The sequence below is a fragment of the Panthera leo genome, chromosome F3, assembly GCF_018350215.1.
Source record: "Panthera leo isolate Ple1 chromosome F3, P.leo_Ple1_pat1.1, whole genome shotgun sequence".
NCBI classification, from domain to species: domain Eukaryota; kingdom Metazoa; phylum Chordata; class Mammalia; order Carnivora; family Felidae; genus Panthera; species Panthera leo.
The window spans coordinates 55,059,326-55,080,347 of NC_056696.1; the positions used below are offsets into that span (position 1 = coordinate 55,059,326).

General features: G+C 36.5%; 1 protein-coding gene across 3 annotated transcripts in view; it reads right to left on the minus strand.

Annotated features, from left to right (window-relative positions):
* Positions 1-5,383: 5,383 nt before the first annotated feature.
* Positions 5,384-21,022, minus strand: part of GPATCH2 (G-patch domain containing 2) — a 176,104-nt gene continuing 160,465 nt past the window's right edge. For 2 of the 3 annotated variants that reach the window (XM_042926285.1, XM_042926286.1), the window contains exons 9-10: positions 17,916-18,004; positions 5,384-5,615 (exon numbers count right to left, since the gene is read on the minus strand). In XM_042926285.1, the coding sequence (XP_042782219.1) occupies positions 5,395-5,615; positions 17,916-18,004 (310 nt within the window). In that variant the 3' untranslated portion in view covers positions 5,384-5,394. Of the gene's footprint in view, positions 5,616-17,915; positions 18,005-21,022 lie in introns of those variants that run through there. The other variant, XM_042926289.1, reaches the window with a different exon arrangement.

A 21,022-nucleotide genomic window follows, 5' to 3' on the forward strand; every position in this document is an offset into this window, starting at 1 on the left:
TACCTATTGGCTAAAAAAAAAAAAAAAAAAAAAAATCTACTTACTGTAACAACTCTACGTACTTTTTCAGGAGAAAAAGTTTAAAATTTTTATCAACACAGTGGGTGTTTCTTACAGCAAACAAAATGCAACACGTTAATGAGTATTATAGCATATTTCAAATATCCAGGCATGTTTATGAAAGGTACAATTTTCCAGGAGGAAATGGAGGGACTGTAACACATAGGATTCTTTTTTTTAATGTTTGATTAAAAAAAAGTATATTTATTTATTGAAAGAGAGAGAGAGAGAGCGCCCATGAGCAGGGGAGGACAGAGAGAGAGAGGGAAAGTGAGATTGAGAGCGAGAGAAAGAAAGAATCCCAAGCAGGCTCTGTACTGTCAGCAAAGAGCCCAAAATAGGGCTTGAACAAACCGTGAGATCATGACCTGAGTGAAAACCAGGAGTCGGGCACTTAACTGAGCCACCCAGGCGTTCCAACACATCTGATTGTCATTGATATTCCAGGTGGCCAGAGAAAGAACTTGTACTAGCTACTTTAGAATCATAGAATGTTTGAGGGGAAAGAGACCTTGAGTCAGTTAGTCTGGCCCAACTTCAGAGAAAATAAACACATGCAGGAAAATAAGGTAGAACAGGTCACAATCAGCCGTGAATAAATGTGTGAGTCAAATATGTTTACCAATTTTTTCTCCAATTTTTTTTCAAAACATTGAAGTTTTCCAGGGCTTAAAAATTAACAATGAATTGAGCAGCTTGATCTTAATTGTCAAAGGGTAGTAATTAAAAAAAATTTTTTTAAAGCACTTTCAACTTTACTTTCAGGTTAAGAGGTGAATGTTTAAAGCACGAAGACAATGACTGCTTATAAATAATCTTTTTAAATATTGTTTTATTCTTTCATTCTTTGTTGTTCTATTAATATAGATTTCTACCAAGAGGGAAAAAAAAAAAAAAAACCTAAAAAAAAAATCCAAAATAGTCTTTGTTAACCTACTTCATTTTACAATACTGATTTAGATCACTTTTTGTTTTTAGAAAGACAACATACAGGAAGAAATGATTTTCACTTCAAGGAAATCTGCTCAAAATGAAAATGTGTTGATGTAATCGTTAGTTCAATTACAAGAATATCAATTCACAATGTTAAAATAAACATATTAATAAAATGCAATATTTTGCAATCATGTCTGTTTATTGCACACATTATGTGCCCTGTAAACACACCTGTATGTATACACTATGAATATCTTTACCTCTACTGTCTTAACTTGTGTTTGGTAAGCACAGTAGGAGTCATAAAATCTATGTATCCAAATGTTGAGACCAATTAATTAATTGGTAAATTTTAATCAGTTATGAATTTTCTTTTAAAGGGGTACCATGTAACTGAAAAATGAAAGCAAACAAATTTGAGGGGAACATAGCCTTAAAAATTATGTTTGGGGAGAAGGAAGGAAAGAAGGAAATGACTCGAGGACACAGTCTCACCAATATCAAGTATAACAAGTATACAAAGAAAAAAGTTCAATTGCTAAGGTAGGTCATGTTCAGCTTCTCTTGGCTACAGCTTAGGGATGGGTAATTTAGACAATAAAGGAAGAGACCTATGTATTCTCTAAATTTTTTAGCACAACCAATTAACTTGACATGGGGCTTTAGATACTGTAGAATAGAAAATGGCTTCCCAAATGAGCAGAGAAAAATGTTACCACCTTTTTTAAGGAGACATGAATGATGCCTTCTAAATCATGAATTTCTTTGGATGGTTTGGGTTCTATGGGCACAGTAATGGGTAAAAATTAACTATATGTGAAACATAAATTAATGGGCTTCATATCTTAAATATTTGATTTATATTAAGAATTCAATATTTTGATTGTTTATTTCTCCAATTACATTCTGGTACAAATAGAACATCAGGTCTGCACTGATTTTTCTTGAAGACTGAATGGGGAAGGGATGTATGTACTTCCGATGTATGTTTGTGAGATAGCAGGGAAAGCTTAGGATATTGCCACTTCCCTACTTTGAGTATTGATTCATGTTTTGTATAGTGAAATACACGGATACCTTGGATTGCAAGTAACTGGTTTTGCGAGTGTCCTGCAAGACGAGCAAACATTCCTAATAAATTTTAACTTGATAAACGAGAGATATCTTTCAATACTAGTAGTGTGGGAAGGCATATATCACATGATCACAACTGAGCCAATGGTTCTTCTCTCTCTCTTTCTCTCTGTCACTGTGGGATTGTGGGTGATCGCCTCCCATGCTCAGATGCTCAGTCTCAGGCCACGTTGTTTGACAGATCAGTTATTTTTGAGAACATGGGAAGGTGCCCACAACTGGCACTCATGTATTTTTTTTATCACTTCAAAGCACCTATGGACAGTCCTTTGCTTTTCCATACAAGAGTAAGCTTAGGAATGCTTTGCTTCATTTTAGGTCATTGGATAGGTTCCTTGTTAAACTTTCACGAAAAGAAAAAGAATCCATTGAGCCAACAGATAGCAGTGATTCTGTCAGTGAGTGAGTGATAGTGAAATTTGTCCTACACAGTAACCCTTCTCCCTCTGGTCTCCCTCATACCAGCCACAAAGGTTTTCAAAGGTAATTTATTTTTCTTTATATTTTGTATTTTATCATTTTGTATCATATTACAGTATTATAATCATTTTTATATGAATATTTTTGGGTTGTGGAATAAATCATCCAGGTTTCCCTGGTTTCTTATGGGGAAATTTGCTTTGATCTACAAGTGCTTTGGATGACAAGCATGCTTCCAGAATGAATTATGCTCGCAAACCAAGGTTTTACGGTATTTCCATAACATAAAAAATATTTTAAGTCCTCTGAGAGACACATAAAGGGCTCTAGAGGTCAAGATTAAGACCTTTCTTCTGCTTGCTGAAAATGTAAACATGACCTTTTTAAGAGGGAGTGTTAGAGGAAAATACCCAAGGTAAGTGAGCATCTCAGAGGGGCTGCTTCAGATGACTAGGATCTCTCCAGATGGGAAACAACACAAAACGTTCATAAAGACTGCAATACTTAATTAAGGAGTTTCCCCATGTTGGTATGTGCTGCTTTTCCTCACTATGAGGGTTCGAACATTAGGAGTTTGGGACCAGTCTCACAAGAACCTTACTGTGTGTTATCAGTGGCTCCAAATTTGGCTTTTCAAAATTCTAGGCTTTTAGAAAATTCAGGCAATGGGTTTTTAAAGAAATCTTTTGGGTAGATCCTAGAGCACTAACTATACACAATCTAAGAAGTTTTAACCTGGTATATAGATGATCTCCTCCAGATTTCTCCCCTTACATAGCTAGAATGAGTATTTAAAACAAAGCACTTTTTTAAAAAAAGGCAAATTTCTATGAAACAAACTTATAGAAAATAATCATACAATAGGGTTACTCTATCCAATAAGAATTCCTCAAATGAACAATTCACCTGGTAGTCTATAATCCCTAAACCAAACTGTCCTCTTACCACAATACCCCTAGGAAAGAAGAGAATTCTTAAACATGTATGTTTGGCAAACCATAGAGACTTTCAAATAGCAGGCTGACTTTCTTTTCCCTAACTGGCAGTTAGGGCACCACCTGGGAAAGGTCTACTATAGGCATAAAGCTCTACTTCCTGCTTTAAAAAACTCGGGGACTTACAAATTTTCTAAAACCTACTAAATGTAGTGAGGATTTTCAGGGCAGTGAAACTGCTGTGTGATACTATAATGCTAGATTCATGTCATTATACATTGATCCAAACCTACAGAATGTACCAGACCAGAGTGAACTGTAATGTAAACTGTAGACTTTAGGTGATTATGATGTATCATGGAGGCTTACCACTTGTAACAAACGTCCCGCCCATGTGGTGGATGGTGATAATGGGGGAGGTTGTGCATGTTTGGGGGCAGAGGGCCTATGAGAAGTCTCAGTACCTTCTAATTTTTCTGTGAACCTAAAACTGCTCTTAAAAAAACTTAAAAAACTCCATTAGAAAGGTGATTCACACGTGTTACCCTGGCCTTTACTCAACCAATAAAAGCCATTATAAATATAATATCAGTCCTTAATAATGAAGGTCATCATCCTCTAAGCTAAGAGCAATTTAGAAACCTTGGCATTATAAAGCAGATGATTCAAAAATAACAATAGAGGCATATAATAAAAATGACTTGTTTTTGCTTGGTTTTAAACTACTCAGATGTTAGAAAGGGCAAATCATTACCATTCATTCTCTTGTTCACCTTGTAAATGGGTTGGATCACTGCCAGAGATCTGAATTCTTGGGAGAGCCATTTAAATTTTCAAATAAATCGATTCAATAATTCAAACAGGTTACTCCAATGGTTAAAACTGAAAATTAGTTTACTACAGTTGCATTGATCTAAAAAAATATCAACCTTTGGGAAGACAGAGGTAGAAGTAAATCTAGATGAATAGAATTTACAGTTCGGTCATTGTGAATTGAAAAAATACATTTTTCTTTCAATAATTATTTGATGTTCTAAATGAGGTAAAATTGGTAAAATCCGCAAGTCATGTTGAGGGCACTCCGGTGATAACAATGATGAGGTTTGTTTTGGTCAACAATGTCAGAGGGAAACATTAATCACTGTTTGTCAACTGTGAACCTGATACTACCCTGTCCAAGGATAGATGAATGGGTACCACCCCATTACAGAATCCTCATGAAAAAGCCAGATTCAAGGAATGTGAAATTGGCAAGCCTTTCAAACAAAGATTTGCTTAGGACTTCATTGACGTGATGATCGGTCTTTGAGTTCTGGGTGTGATAGGAAACAACATCCTTTCTGGCCTATCCCATTTGAGAAACACGTGGGTGTCTCATGTTTGCCTGGGCATTGCACACACAATGACTGAATCCAGCTAGAAATGACTGACCTATGAGATCAAAATAAATAGGGGCAACAAGCTGTTATTTATACCTAGAAATAACTGGAAGTTGCTGAAAAAATTTTTAAAGGTAAAGGTTTTCACTTTAGCACCAGTAACTGTGAGGGAACCCCATTTCTATCACTGTGGCAGGACCACTCGCAGGACGCTAGAGTGAGGAGTTTGAGGCAAGGTCAATTTCTGCTTCGAAAACGGAAGCTATGTTGTAATTTTAGGGCAATGGAATATATATATATATATATATATATATATATATACACACATACACACACACATATATACATACATACAATGGAATATATATATATACGTATGTATATATATATACACATACACATATATAAATATGTACATACATATATATACATACACACACACATATATATGTGTACATATGTATGTACATATATATATATATATATATATTAAATAAAAATTGTAAAATATTTCTTCTTTGTTTTTCTTCTCAGGCGGATTTTCCTGAATTGGGAGTGGCAGGTGCAGGGGTGCTTTTTGGTAGAGGAAATCCAAGACCTAATCCTTTTGGCCTCTGCATGGCTTGGATGGGCTCCGCGATCCCCTTGCCGTCTCGTCCAAGGCCTGACCCAGGTGTCCAGCCCATATTCTGGAGCATTCGATTTCCAATGTTGCTTTCTAGGATTGGCTGGGCATTTTCTCCTACAAATCCTGAAATTATAAAATGACAAAAAAAAAAAAAAACACCCCCCCCGCCCCAAAACACATTAGTACAGACACAGGTGAAGATCTCCTCTCAAGCTAAGAAAATCATATTTTCATAAGTTTTTCTTTCAACAAGGTACTGGGGGTGGGGGTGGGGAAGGGGTGAGAGGGTCATTGTTTATTCATCTTGGGAGAAGGAGCTTGTAGTGGTAGAGGGATCCATGGAAGAAAGATCTTGTTTAGAGTTTTAGCTATACTACTTAGTAGTTGATTAAGTTATTTAACTTCTTGGGGCTTTTGTTTTCTCTTCTGTAAAGTAGGTATAACAACGTCCACTGCCTACCTCACAGCAAGTTGCCAGGGTCAGATGAGATCGTGCAGGCAAAGTATTCTCAGTAAATGATAAAATACAAAGAGATTTGATTTCATTGCTGTGTTAGTGTCAACGATAATTCTGAAGATCACCAACTTACGATCTAATACCTTATACTTCCTCGGGGCCTTGACATTCCATAAAACCAAAACTAAAACCAAACCAAATGAAAAGCACAACTGATGACATCCCTAATTCATAGAAATTGTTGACACTGTTCTAATCATCTTGTTATTTATTATTTGGACTATAACATATGCAACTTTTAATTCCTTTCTTCCCCTTTCTTCCATTTCTATGTTTTGATTACTATAGAAGGAGGCAAGAAGGGAAGAATAGAGAAAAAAGAATATTACTGTCATGTATAGCACTGTATATAAAGTAATCCTTCCCTTTTCCCTCCATCCCTGATCTCCTACCTACCCTCATTCCTTATTTTGGAAAAGGAGGTTGGGCAGTGCTTACCATGAGATTTAGAAATAGCTGTTATTTCCCCAATGTTCTTATCAAAGACAATTGAGAGATGCACCCATCTTAAGCATTATCTATTTGATGACATTTTCCAAGATTGACTTTTTTTTTAAACAAAGTTTTTATTTATTTATTTATTTTGATAGCACAGAGACTGAGATCATGACCTGACTCGAAATCGAGTTGGATCCTCAACTGACAGAGCTACCCAGACTCCCCCCAAAGATTGACCTTTAACTTAAATTTTCTTGTAGGCTCTTATGGAAATAGTTGAGCATACGAACCGTACATCTGATTCTAGGGGAAAGCGCAGAAGTACCAAATCTCTAAATTCGAGGAATTGTGAAATGAACAAGTGTAAAAGTCAAGGAAGCACAAGAACCTGGGCTCCCTCCTTTGACGAAAGACTTGGCCTTGCTCTGTGTGCCCCAGCTGTAAAGTGCAGGCTGGCACCCTGAGAGTGGCCCATTTCTGCTTATCCTGTATCAGCAGCTGTGAGATTGTGGCGTATGAAAGGGGACTATAGCAAATCTAGAGATAACCTGTTAAAAGTAATCAGGACTCTCAAATACAGAGCATTTCTTATGATATGCCCTTTGCAGAAGAAGGAAGTGGCGAGCAAATACTGGCGATTGTGTGGGAAAGGGGTTGAGGGCATCTTAAAACAGTCTTTATTTTAGTGAGAACATGTTTAGCCCAATCTCCTCTGTCAGAGCTTTCCGAGAAGTCTGTGGTAGAACTCTGGGCCACAAACTTGCAGGGATGCAGTGCTAGCTCGCCCTTCCCTCCTTAGTCCTCCATGGATAAAGTCTCACTTTTCAAAGATCTGAGTATGTCTCTGGTGTATATACCAGCTAAGCCCTGGGTCCGGCATATTTCTGGTCGGAAATGTGAGCTCTCTTCCTGGACAGTTTGAGGGTTGAAATGGGCAGCTGTTGACAAGATCACTCACTACTCTCGAAGGCTTGTGAATCAGATGTCTTTGGCATCGACCCACATCCCCCTCCACACCTTTTCCACCATCATCAATTTTTCCTCCCTGACTTGGGGGTTATGAGGGTAACTTCTACTCCATCCCCACTCCCTAAGAAGGTTGGGACTCTCTGTCCGTTTCCTTCTCTAAGACTACGTTTAAGATGGTAATACAAGGCACAGAAGGATCCTCCAGCACCAGTAATAACAACAAAAGTTATCTATGGGACTGGAAAGTGTAGTGCTCTATTTCTTCGCCTGGATGTCGGTAACAGAAATGGCCAGTGCATTATTGTTCTTTAGACTGTACCTATGCATTTCTGCGTATTCTTTGGTATATATATTTCAGAGTAAAAAAAAAAAAAATCATAATGAAAGAAATGCCAGAGTTGAACCAACAGTTTATTTCACGTGGTACTTCATATCTGGCCTTCTCGGGGAAGAGCAAGTGGGTTGTTCCTCATGATTCTGACTTCTACAAGAATGGAAGTGCAAAGAGCTAGAAATAAGTTTTAATAACCGACACTCATTTACTATAATCAATTGATTTTCAAAGCCCTTTATTGGACATTGTGGTAGTCTCAATCTTCAGTACATTTTAGGACTGAGAATAGAATACATTATTGCCATTTGCTAAATTAATTACAGGGAGTAAGGAAAAACTAGGTTACTCCAATAATGAGTCAGTTTTGGATTTGTCAAATTGGGTCTCAGCTCACTGAAACAAGTACCTTAATGTGTAATGAAAAACCAAGCAGCTTGAATGGCAATGACTGTTGTCAAAGAAAAATTCATAATTAACATTATTTACTGCTAGAATAGGGCAATTATATATATATATATATAAAAACTCTCTGTGCACATATGCACACACACATACACACACACACGCATACATAAAACGTAAAAAATGGACCTCTTAGTTAACACACGCACATACACACACACCAAACAAAAGCCGTTTGTCAAAACTTTTCCCTAATATGACAACAAAAAAAGCAATTAGGTTTTTATTTTGAAATTATGATTATGGTGGCAACAAAGACAGACATCCGAGATATCTAATATTTTCTGAACAGCCGCCGAACAGGTATGTCAGGTTGAACAGTGAACTAGCGTTCTGTCCCACACCCCTGATTTTTCAGTGATTGCCACAAATTCGTTTAACTCCATCTCTAAGCTCCAATCAGGTCAGAGGTCTCCTGGTGCTCTGGCTGCACTTCTGTTTAATCATACCTTGGATGCAACAGCTTGCAAAAGTTCAGGTTTAAAATCTGTTTCATATTTAAGAAAAAATATGAGGCCAATTTAATACACCTCTTCAAAAATTGCTAAATTGTGGTCAATTCTCAGATCTAAAGTGAACATCAAATGGTAATTGATTATCCTAACTTCAAATGTTGGTATTTGGTATTTCCCAGGAGTGACCACGCTAATTCTCTCCATGCTTGTTTTTTATACACATGGAAAAGAACCCACTCCTTCTCTGTATGTTAGGTGATTTCATCTCTCTTCTTCATGAAAATAAAACAAAGCATTATATTATACTTTGAAGTAAAACAATAAAAAGAAAGAATATTTAATTTCTCAAATGCTAAATCTTTCCACATAGAAACAGATTCCTGAAAAACAAACAAACAAAAAAGCTTTTCTATACAACCTTAAAGAAAAGGTAACAGTTACTTCATTTTTCATGGACAATGATTCTGGAGTGAGATCTACTGTTGGTCTCTCATCCTTTTTATGAGATTAAGACTTGGGAGCGGAACAACTCTGTCTCTGCACAGCATCCTACAACCTTAATTTCCTTTCCTTTTGCTCCTGGCAGTGCTAAATCTTTTAAGTCCTTTCCTGGAAGGCTCTCCTCCTGTTTGGGCAATTTTAGCAACACGAAGCCTGCTAACTCTCCCGCATGCTCCCGTTCCCAGCCCCCTTTACTCGGGATTTCTTACGACAGCCTAGTCGCTCCTTTCCCCTCGAATCTTCCAGAGTATTGTGGATGGTAATTCACTTGCGTAATTGGCTCAAGAGATGAAAATCTTGTATCGGCCTCTCTTAGCTGCTAATCTGTCCAGCTGACTGCAAGCCTAATTGGCAGCTTGTTTAGTAATTTGGCTTCTCAAGTGTTGTATTGATGTTGGATAAACAGCCAATGGAAGGGGAGGTCATACATACTGCAGGTTCCTACATAACAGCCCATGCACCCCACTTCAGACCCTCCCCTGTATTCAGAAGGCATTTGTGGTACGCATTCACTCTTTCTTACCATCCTCTTTTCCCTATTACTTTTCTAGCCAGCTTGGGGCCAAGACTATTATTATTATTATCATCATCATTATTATTTGTGGTTATTAAAATCATGAGTTATAATGCAGTCCTCTGTTCTCAATAACTAATTTTTAAGGACATGGGTTGTTTGATTACTATTAAGAAAAGAAACAGCATTTAGCACAGTTTGAGTTGTGAGAAAACGGTAGGTGTTCCTACTCATTGTCAGGTGTTTTAATTATTTCATTCTGAATATAGAAAAGCTTGATTCAGACCATTCTGCATTTTATCTGCAAAATTGTAGACATTTCTCATGTGAATTTTGTTAAATCAAATCAGTTTGAATCTTTAATGCCTAAAATACAAGGCACATGCTTTTAAAATAATAAATAATAAAAATTTAATGTAGAACTAATTTCCCTTTTTTTCTTAAGTGATGAAAACTTTGTAAAAAATTAAAGACGTAATCTATATTGACATGTTTGGAGAAGTGTTTTTATTAATAAATATTTTTATACGGAAATATATTTCTTATGGAATCATTATGTATCAAAGAATAGTCTTTTCAAAAAACTAAAAAAAAATCTTAAAATTGTATTGGTTGTGAAGGCATACAGGGATGTTAATATTCAATAATATAATCCGGACCATGGTCTGCCTATTATGTACCATGCACATGGTTTACTTGTTAGGCATATAATATTCATCTCCGTTCCTCATAACAACTGTGCTAAGAAGGAATGATAAATGGCCTTGGAGACACGATGTCACTTAACCATGACTATGCAGTGAGTAAGCTCCGATTCAAACTTTGGTTAAGTTTACTCCAAAAGCCTACAACCTTTCCATGAAAATTAATGGCAAGTAAATAGTTTTAGTGATGATGATGCTTCAAATAACTAAAAAAAAAAAATGGGTTATAGGTGAATTGCAATAATATCTTCTCTCAATTTGCTTATGGGCAATATACAGCAAAAATATACTGGCATAGGTGGATAACAATATATAATGAAGTCTGTAGCTCTGCAGTTACAAATACTTCCATATACACTATTTCTTTTGACCTTCCTGGCCAATCTAAGGTATTATTGGTTTCATTTTGCAGATGACACTGAGGTTTGAAGAGGTAACACACCTGCCCAAAGTCAACTAGCTAGAAAGTCCCAGTTAAAATGTGAACTCTCATTTGAGTCCAAATGTTACTGACTCACTGACTGAACATTTAATTTAAAATACTCTACCACTAATATTTTCTATTATGTCATTTCTTCTGCCACATTCTCTCAAATGACTAAGATTTTACTCTATTCACAAATTTCAAACTCCTGAAAAATTTCTAGTCTAACCTAGCATAGCAAGTCTGTCTGAAAAGAGTGCTTCAACTCTCTTGAAATACTTAAAGAATTATTCATTTTGCTTGCTATAAATACAGCTTATCTGGCTTTCTTTTACAGATATTTAAGTTATAACTTAAGTTTTAGTTGTACTTACCATAAACAGCATTTACAGGGTTTTGTTTTTTGATCTATGATAATAATCCCTGAATTTAACTGATGCATATACTCCATTTACATTTATTGTGATTACTGGTATATCTGGATCTATTTTTCCTGTATTATTTAATGCTATTTGCCTCACGTTTCTCTATATTTTTGTGGACTTCTCTATATTTTTGTTTCTTCCTTTCTGGCATCTCTACATTTTTGTTTCCTCCTTTATGGTATCTATTGCTTGTTTACACTAGCTTGAAAATTATATTTTTATTCTTTTGGTTATTACCTTTAAGTGTCAACATGCATACTTATTATTTTTTCACACTTCCATATTGTTGTCCAGAGTTTTACTTCCATCTTACTTTTATACATCCAAATTAACCATCTTCATGGGCACTTCAACATCATTATTAACTTTTATATATTCAATATTTTAGCTTTATGGACACGTTTAACAATCTCTTTGCTCACAGTTCCTTCTTGATTTTGATTCTCTTTTTATGCATCCTATTTTCTTCTACATGAAGTGCTAAGTTTAGTAATAATTGGTCTTTACCTGGAATCGTCTTTATTTCATCCTCACTCTTGGGAAATAGTTTAACTGGATATAAAACTCTATGTTGACAATTATTTTGTCTCTATACTTTGAAAATCTTATCTCTTATGTTCTAGACTGTACTCATGTTTTTTATTTTTTTATTTTTTTATTTTATTTATTTATTTTTTTTTAAATTTTTTTTTCAACGTTTTTTATTTATTTTTGGGACAGAGAGAGACAGAGCATGAACGGGGGAGGGGCAGAGAGAGATGGAGACACAGAATCGGAAACAGGCTCCAGGCTCCGAGCCATCAGCCCAGAGCCTGACGCGGGGCTCGAACTCACGGACCGCGAGATCGTGACCTGGCTGAAGTCGGACGCTTAACCGACTGCGCCACCCAGGCGCCCCTGTACTCATGTTTTTAAGTTTGCTACCAATGTGATGTCATTCCTACGTACGTTACATCTTTTATCCCTGGCCACTAAGTTCTTTTCTTTCTCTTTGGTGTTCTTAAGTTTTATTACAATGCGTCTAGGTATGACTAAATTTACATTTACTATTTTCTGATAAAGATTTGTGTACAGTTTGAATATGAAGATTCACATTTTCCTTCAGTTGTTTCATTGAATTCAGTCAATATGCCCCTGGAATAATGCACCTCTCTATTCTTTCTATCTCTTCTGGAAGTTCTATTAGATGTATGTGTGTTGAACTTGATTCTCCTCCAAGTCTTCCAGCCATTCTACCTTCCATATTTTTACCTCAGTTCTTTTAGGTAGTCTCTTCAAATTGCTCTTTAAATCTGTTTACAACTTTTTTTTTTCTTTAATTTTTGGCTCATAAGACCACTTTCCGTAGGTTTTCATTTGTAAAATAAAAAAGAATCATTTAGAGTTTAAGGCATGTTACCACGAGAGTGGCTTTGCATTTGCTTCAAAGACCAGTTTTTTGTTAGGTTTTTGGCTTGGTGTAATTTTACAACAGAAATTCATGTGAGGATAAATTCTTGGTTACAAATCTTCAGAATCCTCTACTTGAAGCCCAGGTGGAAATGAGATTCTTTATTTTCCTGTGCCTATAGGCAGAGTTTTGTTTCCAGTCTGCCCTTTTCTGAGGAGAGAGCTTTCCAGAGGTTCTGGCTTGATAGGATCTTTACTTACACCCAACTCCCCATCTTAGCTCCCTTCCCACAGGGGCACTCACCAATATACCTCAGTGGTCCTAGATTGGGACAGTCTAAACTGGGCGTGGGCATGGGAGGTGCTTAGGATCATTTCTGGTCTTGACCATTTACTTTCCTTCAGTCTCAACTATACATCTAAAAAGATGGCTTTACATTTTGTTCAGCATGTCCAGATATTCTGTAGTTTGAGTCTTTTCTCATTATTTAGTCTTTTATATTGTCAGGAACACAACGGTTTTCTATCTAATTTGGATGCTTACCCTTTCCTTAAGTGTTCCTGATATGAAATGGAGAGCCATTTAAGGCTCTCCTAAAACAGCAAACAGTAGTTTGGTGATGCGTGTATCAAGAGGATGACGGTGATATGTTTCCTAGGCTTTTGCTATAGTTCAGATATAGTCCGTTTTCAAATTCAATACCATTGATCTTCCCCCAAAGTCTGCCTGTTTTAAAATCCTGGAAGAGGTAAGATAAACTACAGTGGTCTTATAGATCCAGCAGTAAAAGAAAATAAAAATAGAATTATTGATAAAGTAAATTTGGACAATTGAAGAGATATAGCACTTTAGAAGTGGGCTTGGTTATACCAACCATTTCTTGATTATGATCAGTGTGACTTTTAATTAAAAGCACACTTTCTAAAAATCTTCACCCATTATTAGGATTTACAACTCGCCTTTATTGCCTTAAATATTCACAGAGATTATTTTATTATTGAAGTATCAGGATGCTGAGGAAAAAGTCGACAAGTCACAACAAGCTGTAATGCAACCTCTTGCCAAGAAGTTGCATGTCCCAGAAGACAGTTACCCTGGAGTAATATCTATACCAAGATATTAAACTTCAATATGCGGGGCACCCGGGGGGCTCAGTTGGTTGGGCGTCCGACATCAGCTCAGGTCATGATCTCACGGTTCGTGAGTTCGAGCCCCATGTCGGGCTCTGTGCTGACAGCTCAGAGCCTGGAACCTGTTTCAGATTCTGTTTCCCTTTCTCTCTGCCCCTTCCCCATTCACACTCTGTCTCTCTCTGTCTCAAAAATGAATAAACATTAAAAAAAAAAAAACTTCAATAGGCATCTCATTACATAATTTAAAATGTATGGAAAAAAGGTTGACTCCTTATGATGACTATTTTCCTTATGATATTTGTTCAATAGAAAGCAAAATAATAACAACAAAAAAAGCAAAACAGTAATAGCAAATACTAATTGTGGATAGCAATGAATTTAGTAATGTATAGAGAACAAAGCATTTAAAAAAATGCGGTAGCCACAATATTTCAGAAAGCACACTTAAATCTTCTTACTCTCAAATCCTCAATAAGCTATGACTTCTACCAAAAACACAGACCATAACCAACATTGCTGACTGCCTTTTAAAAAATGCATTAATAATATTCTTTCTATTTTGTTCACTGCTTTTCTTCACCTTTACAGATGACATTTTTCAAACTATAAAATGCATTCTGCTGGCAAACCTTCTTGCTTCAACAGTTCTCAATTTTATAATAGTAAATCTACATCCTTTGCTACTGAGACATCAACTATCTTTTGGTATGTGACTTTGAATGAGGCAGAGAACAAGCCATACATTTAAAAATCAATATCTAACCTTATCAATATTCATTTTACTTTGTCGATACAAAATACAAAGGTGAAAGAGCAGTAAATAAGCTAAAGCACTGAAATAAATTTGGTGTTCCTGTCACAATTAATAAATGTTCACCCGATAACACTGCTGGCTAGTCTATAGCCTTATAAAGTGAATGAAATTATGCTTCAGTGCCATTGCTAAAACAGGGTGAATAAAATTTTCAACACAATAGCAGGTAAAGATGATCAGATTTGGGGTTATTAATTTCATAGGGGACTTTTAAAAGTATATTATTTATTATGTATAAAACATATAACTGTTTATTTTTAGACTCTTAAATTGTCATATGAACCCTGTTCAGGATTATAAAGTTAAAGTGCCAAATTATAGTTTTCTGACAATGTTTTGGTACATGTTTTCTGAAGCTGCTGTTTGACCGCATAATATTTCACATACAAATCAGAGGGGATCATTAAACAATATTTGAGCTGTCTGCCTTTTAACTCTTATCCCCTATTTCGAAAGAGAGGCAGTTATCTTTACTTGCATTTTTCCAGCTTGGACTGAACACTGACTAAAGGCAGAAGAAAACTGTGAGAATATACTTCCGTTCAATGCATTATTTGGTATGTTTGCAAGGGCCTATAAAATGGCAAGAATATTCACTTTAAAATAGTTCTATGTGCTAACTCAACTTTGAAAACTTACAAATATAACTGACTATTAGGAGACTGAATATACTCCAGAATTTGAAAATTATAATTTTCAGAGACAAGATGATCTAGGATTCATAACCTCATTATCAAAGTGTATTTATGCAAAAGCATTTCTTACTTGAATTTGGATAATAATCTTCACCTTCGAGTTGATTCATTAGTATTAGAAGATATTCTTTTTAGAACTGAGGACTTTTAAATAACCTCATTCTCTTCCTCTTTGAGAGGAACAGTTATGCATGGATTTAAAAAATGCATTGGAAATGAGTAACATAATTCTCTTACTCAACTACTGTGAGTAATTACAAAAATGCATTAAATTTCTATGAATTTTATTCTTTAAGCAAAAAAAAAATCTAGTAATATAATCAAAATCCTGAATCTTAAGAGAATCACAACAGTTTTTAAATATAACATCTGGAATATGCTGGTATAAGCTTATGAATGTTTTAGGCTAAAGTTTAATGTTTATACCCATACTCCATATAAATGATTTCCTCTGATGCTATTGAGATGTAACATCAAAATCACCTTGTAGGAATAATTATATTATCCTCTCCTCAACCATTATGCCTTTTCCTTCTCACTTCACATATGTTCAGAGTGTTAGAACCTGACCCTCGTATTCTCTCTTCCTTATTGCTGGCACAAAGCTGCCTTAGTCATACTCCTAAGATTGCTCTTGTACTATTTCTGCCACTAATGTCTGAATCATTGAAAGATAAGAGAATTCAGGGACCATTCAACTGGAATGGGGCTATTAAAGAATCCTACACCTGCCTTATGAAAGATTTGAATTGAAGAACTTAAGACATGTATTTGATCTAAAAGTGGCTATATGTTCCTGCATAAAGAGAGATATTAGACGTATTCTCACGAAGGTTCTGTAACTCTACATTGCGATACTGAGATAAGTCTTCCATGAAACTTAAGACACAATAGCAGCCTCAAATAAACGTATGCAATGGAGCAGTCTTTACAAATGTATTCTTACACAAAGGCTATAGTATGTTGTCATGGAAAGAGTAGGGATTTAGAAGTCCTGAAGGTGGATGTAGGCTTGAAACCTCGCTTGGCCATTCAGGAATTACGTCTTCTCCAGTAACAAAGAAAAAACCGAACACTGCTGTGTAGCTTAAATTTTATGGTGTAAAGTGATAATGCCACCAAGCTCACAGAATTGTTACAAAGATAAAAGAAAACAATCAAGTTTCTGTTACATACTAGGTACCCAACAAGTGGTAAACATTATTCTACATAAATATGAACACATTCCACACATAGGTGCCTCTTACTTCCAAATTCTGAAAACTCAATACAACTACAAGATGAAGATCAATATTATATCCACTCATAACCACATGCCTAATTCCATAATGTCACCCTTCATATAGAGGGGACAACTACATCATGAGTGCTTCAATCGTAAGGCATTCAATTTTTTTAGCCCTCAACTATAGGACAGGTGCCCTAAATAAAAAATTAAAGCTTCCCATCCTTTATTTCTTTGACATCACCATGTCAAGATTTTTCTCCCCCTTCTCACAGTTTATTCTCCTGGTTGACGTGAATCTTATTTTCGTATTGTACAATTCAGAATGGGAAAAAGAACTTTTCCTATACAAGGTTTCCCAAATGAAGAGAAAGTTTATAAATCTGAATGGGTTAAAGATCCCAGGCAACAGGCCAAAGCTATTATTCTTTGTAACTGACCAGGTAACTACACTGAAAACATTTCTTAGATTCAGTTTGCCGCGTCACAAATCCATGATGGTTAATTGTAGTTTATTCCGATGTGGGGGGGGGGGGGGTCCAACACTTTAATGTCCCGTTGGCTTCCTCCTCTCATTGGTTTTTTATCTCTACCTTCCTTACCATTGTTCTTGCATGAGATTTTGTTATACATACTAGTGTTATTCCTATCCTTCACCACCAAGCTTGAGTCTTTTAGGAAGGCTTCTAGGGGCCTAGTGACTTCCCTCTGCTCAGCACTTGTGTTTTTCCCTATTCCACACTCTTTAGAATGGCATGCTATTCGAAGGATGTGTCCTTTGAGGTGGAAATGATGAGAGACATTTTATTCTAATGCAGATTTTTTTTTTTTTTTGGAGTAAACTCAATGCCCAATGTGGGGCTTGAACTCACGACCCTGAGATCAAGCGTCTCATGCTCTACCGACGGAATCAGACAGGTATCTCTGTTTAAATAAGGAAAGACAAACCAAGGATTGCTGCAGAGCTGGGGCTAGAAACCAGACGGACGCAATCATAGCTATAGCTTTCCGTCTTCCATAATATGGGGCCTTGTGTTTTGAGGCTTCTCCTTACACTTTTGAATTGCTTCCTATTAATCTCTTCTGGGGTTATTTGTCTTTTCATCTATTTATCCCTTGTCTTCCCAACCAGTCTATAAATTTCTGGACACAGCCTTTGAAGATTTTGTATCCTTTAACACCTCACACAAAGTCTTGTGTTTGGGCAGGTGTGTGGCAAATATTTTGTTGACTGGCTGCCTGAAAAATCTGGGCAAGGAAAACACAGTACATCCTGACACCAAAGGCAAACGATTTAATAGTTGCTTGTAACTGTGTTTTCTCAGTGCAAGTGATTTAGAATTATCTGTATTTTCCTCTTGATGGCTTATGAACTTTATATTTGTGTTCTGCCCCAACCCCTTCTTGCTGTGGTAGGTCCTACCTGCTGTGGTAGGTCCAGGCAAGGGTGCAGCTTTTCTTCTCCGCTTGATATCTCCAGTGCATAAGGATCCCAAATGCATGCTTGTTTGCCTACAAGTAATTATCAGAAAAAACTATTAACAAAGGAGGAAAAAAATGACACATAAATACACAGCTTGGGTAATCTGAACCTAAATCAAAACATTCTCAACAAAGATGGAGCAGCATAGTAAAACCACCAATCTTGTTTATATCGAAACATAATTACATTTGTTGACAAGCATTCAGCAGCTAAATGCGCCATCATAAATTGTTACTGGAATGAATAATATAAAAGGAATGCTTTTTAATTTTCAAAACTGGCAATCTTTCTAGCTCAACATAAAATCAAGCACTGTTGCTTCTGACAGGAAAATAGCTAAGATTAATTATCTAAAGAGATCACAATATTGTTGCTAGGTTATCAATTGGTTACTAATGCTTTACTGTCAGAGCAACGTTTATTACAGGAAAAGTATGATCAATTTCTTTTAGGATATTATGTGGCAGTGACTTCTCTTAAAACATTTTAAACAGATAGAAGGAAATAGTGATGTTTTCTCTTATAATTCATATGATCAGAATTCTTGGCTAATTGTTTATTAGCTAGGTGAGGAAATATAATTTGAATGCATTAATGCTGGTCTACTGCTACTGAACAGGCTAACAGGGTATTGGATTATATTTGTAAACACATGATACGTAACGACTGAGAAGTAGAACTTCTGTTATTCTTGAAACTAGTTAGAACTGGATTATTCTGCCTAATCATGGACTCCTAAATTAGTAAGTTTTGGAAAAATTAGAAATGGCCCAATTAGAAGTCAAGAAAAAATAATACAAAGTTGGAAAGGACTGAAAAGTCTTTGGACATTTGAAGCTAGAGAGGGATGCTGTTCATTTCCCGGATCATAATCCCTGATGTGGGGTTGGGATCACGTCTGGGGATCATGAAGCAAAAATAAATGATGTATGTGTATTGTAGTACGTGTTCTTCTAGGAATTCATAGAGATATCTGGTAGTATCCTGAAGTTTTACAGCACCTGTAGGGAGGGGCCAAGGGCAGGCAGCCCCCAAATGGGGCACTTTGGCATGCAGATTGTATCAGGCTGAAAACAATCAAGGCCCAAAAGACTGAGGAAGAAACTTTATTACCCTCTCCCCCACCATAACTGACTAAAAGAATTTAGATAGAGGAGTTGCTTCAGGAAGAGACCCATCACCATTGATAACTACACTATAATATGAACTAAGTATGACAGAAAGGGAGGAACCTAACAAGGCCTGTTGTATCAAAGTCCTCTCTATGTCCCATTGTTTCTGAATGGCCCAGAAAACATTTGTTCTTCCAACATTTGTTCTTTTTCATCTTCTTGTGCATTATATTCCTTCTCATTTAAGTCCCAGATTCCTATCCCCCTTCTCCTTAGTTTCGGATGACATATATACTCCTCTCACTGGACCGTTTTTGGAATCTCACGTCTGTGTGGGTTCCCTGAACGTACAAAATTTAAGTTGATTTTCTCCTGTTAACTTGTCTCATGCCAATTTGATTCTTAGTCCAGGTAGAAGAATCTTGAATGACAAAGGAAAATTATTTTCTCCCCTACACACCCAATTTGAAAACACCCAGATTACTAGAGAAAATTTTAAAAGGGGAAAATTAATTCAGGTAAAAACCAAGATATATATTTACACACACACACTCCGGCATTTAAATATAGTGAAAAATTGGAACTGGGGAGTTTAATTACTGTACATATAGGTTCTAGCCATATTGCACAAAGTAAAGTATAATAATGATCTGGTTGATCCACAGTCAAATAAATACACTGTGAAAATCTATCAGTATAGGTAATAGCAAATAGGCACTTGTCTTGTTTTCTCTTCCTTTTGTATTAAGTGCATACTGTTTCTCCATTAAATATTTACAATTATTTTTTAAAATGCTGATTTACTTATTTTGAGGGGGGGGAGCAGAGGGGGTAGAGAGAGAGAGGGAGAGAGAGAGAGAAAATCCCAAGCAGGCTCTGTGCTGTCAGCACAGAGCCCAACGCCAGACCCGATCTCATGAACCGTGAGATCATCACCTGACCTGAGCTGAAATCAAGAGTCAGATGTTTAACTGACTAAGCCACGTAGGCACCTGTAAATATTTACAATTATTAAAATATTTAAAAGAAATTAGTTCAGGTAGTGACTAACTTTGCAGAAACACACACACACACACACACACACACACACACACACACGTCAAAATGTTTATCGACATGCAAAATGGTAACATTTTTGTTGGATTTTGAGGTGTGGCCTTGGCCCCAATGCCAAGAAAAGCGAATTGTTTTGATCCTATCTATTTAAAAATTTTTTTTAAATATATATTTTTGATAGAGAAAGGCAGCGTGAGCAGGGGAGGGGCAGAGAGAGAGGGAGACACAGAATCCAAAGCAGGCTCCACGCTCTGAGTTGTCAGCACGGAGCCTGGCACAGGGCTCGAACTCGTGAGAGCCGTGAGATGGTGACCTGAGCTGAAGTTGGACACTTAACCGACTGAGTCACCCAGGTGCCCCTGATCATATCTATTTTTTAAAACTATTAGAAATTTTTAAAGGCTACAATAATATCAGAGAAGACACATTCTTTCGATACAAAATTAACGAATTCACTTATTCTGCAGGCATTTATTAGTATCTACTACCTACTTAGCATAAGCACCCAGAGGTCGTGACAATAAGGAGAGTAGGAAAGAAGAGATGGCAGATGCAAAGGCCATGGAATGTTCCTGTCCTATTATTGGAGGAGTTTACAGTCTGAATGGGGAGACTATGTCATGATCACATGAAATAATTAAGAACACTGGCGGCAATGGCAGGGTCTGCAACTTTATTAAATATTACTAGAGATTGTATTATTTAGTCCTAATGACAATTCTTTCTTTTTTTAAGTTTATTTATTTATTTTGAGGGTGGGGAGGGGCACCCCCCTCCCATGGGGGGGGGGGGCGATGCAGGACTGTCTCACAAACCGTGCCTGATCCGAAATCTAGAGTCAGACACTTAATGAACCGAGCCACACAGGTGCCCTGGTCC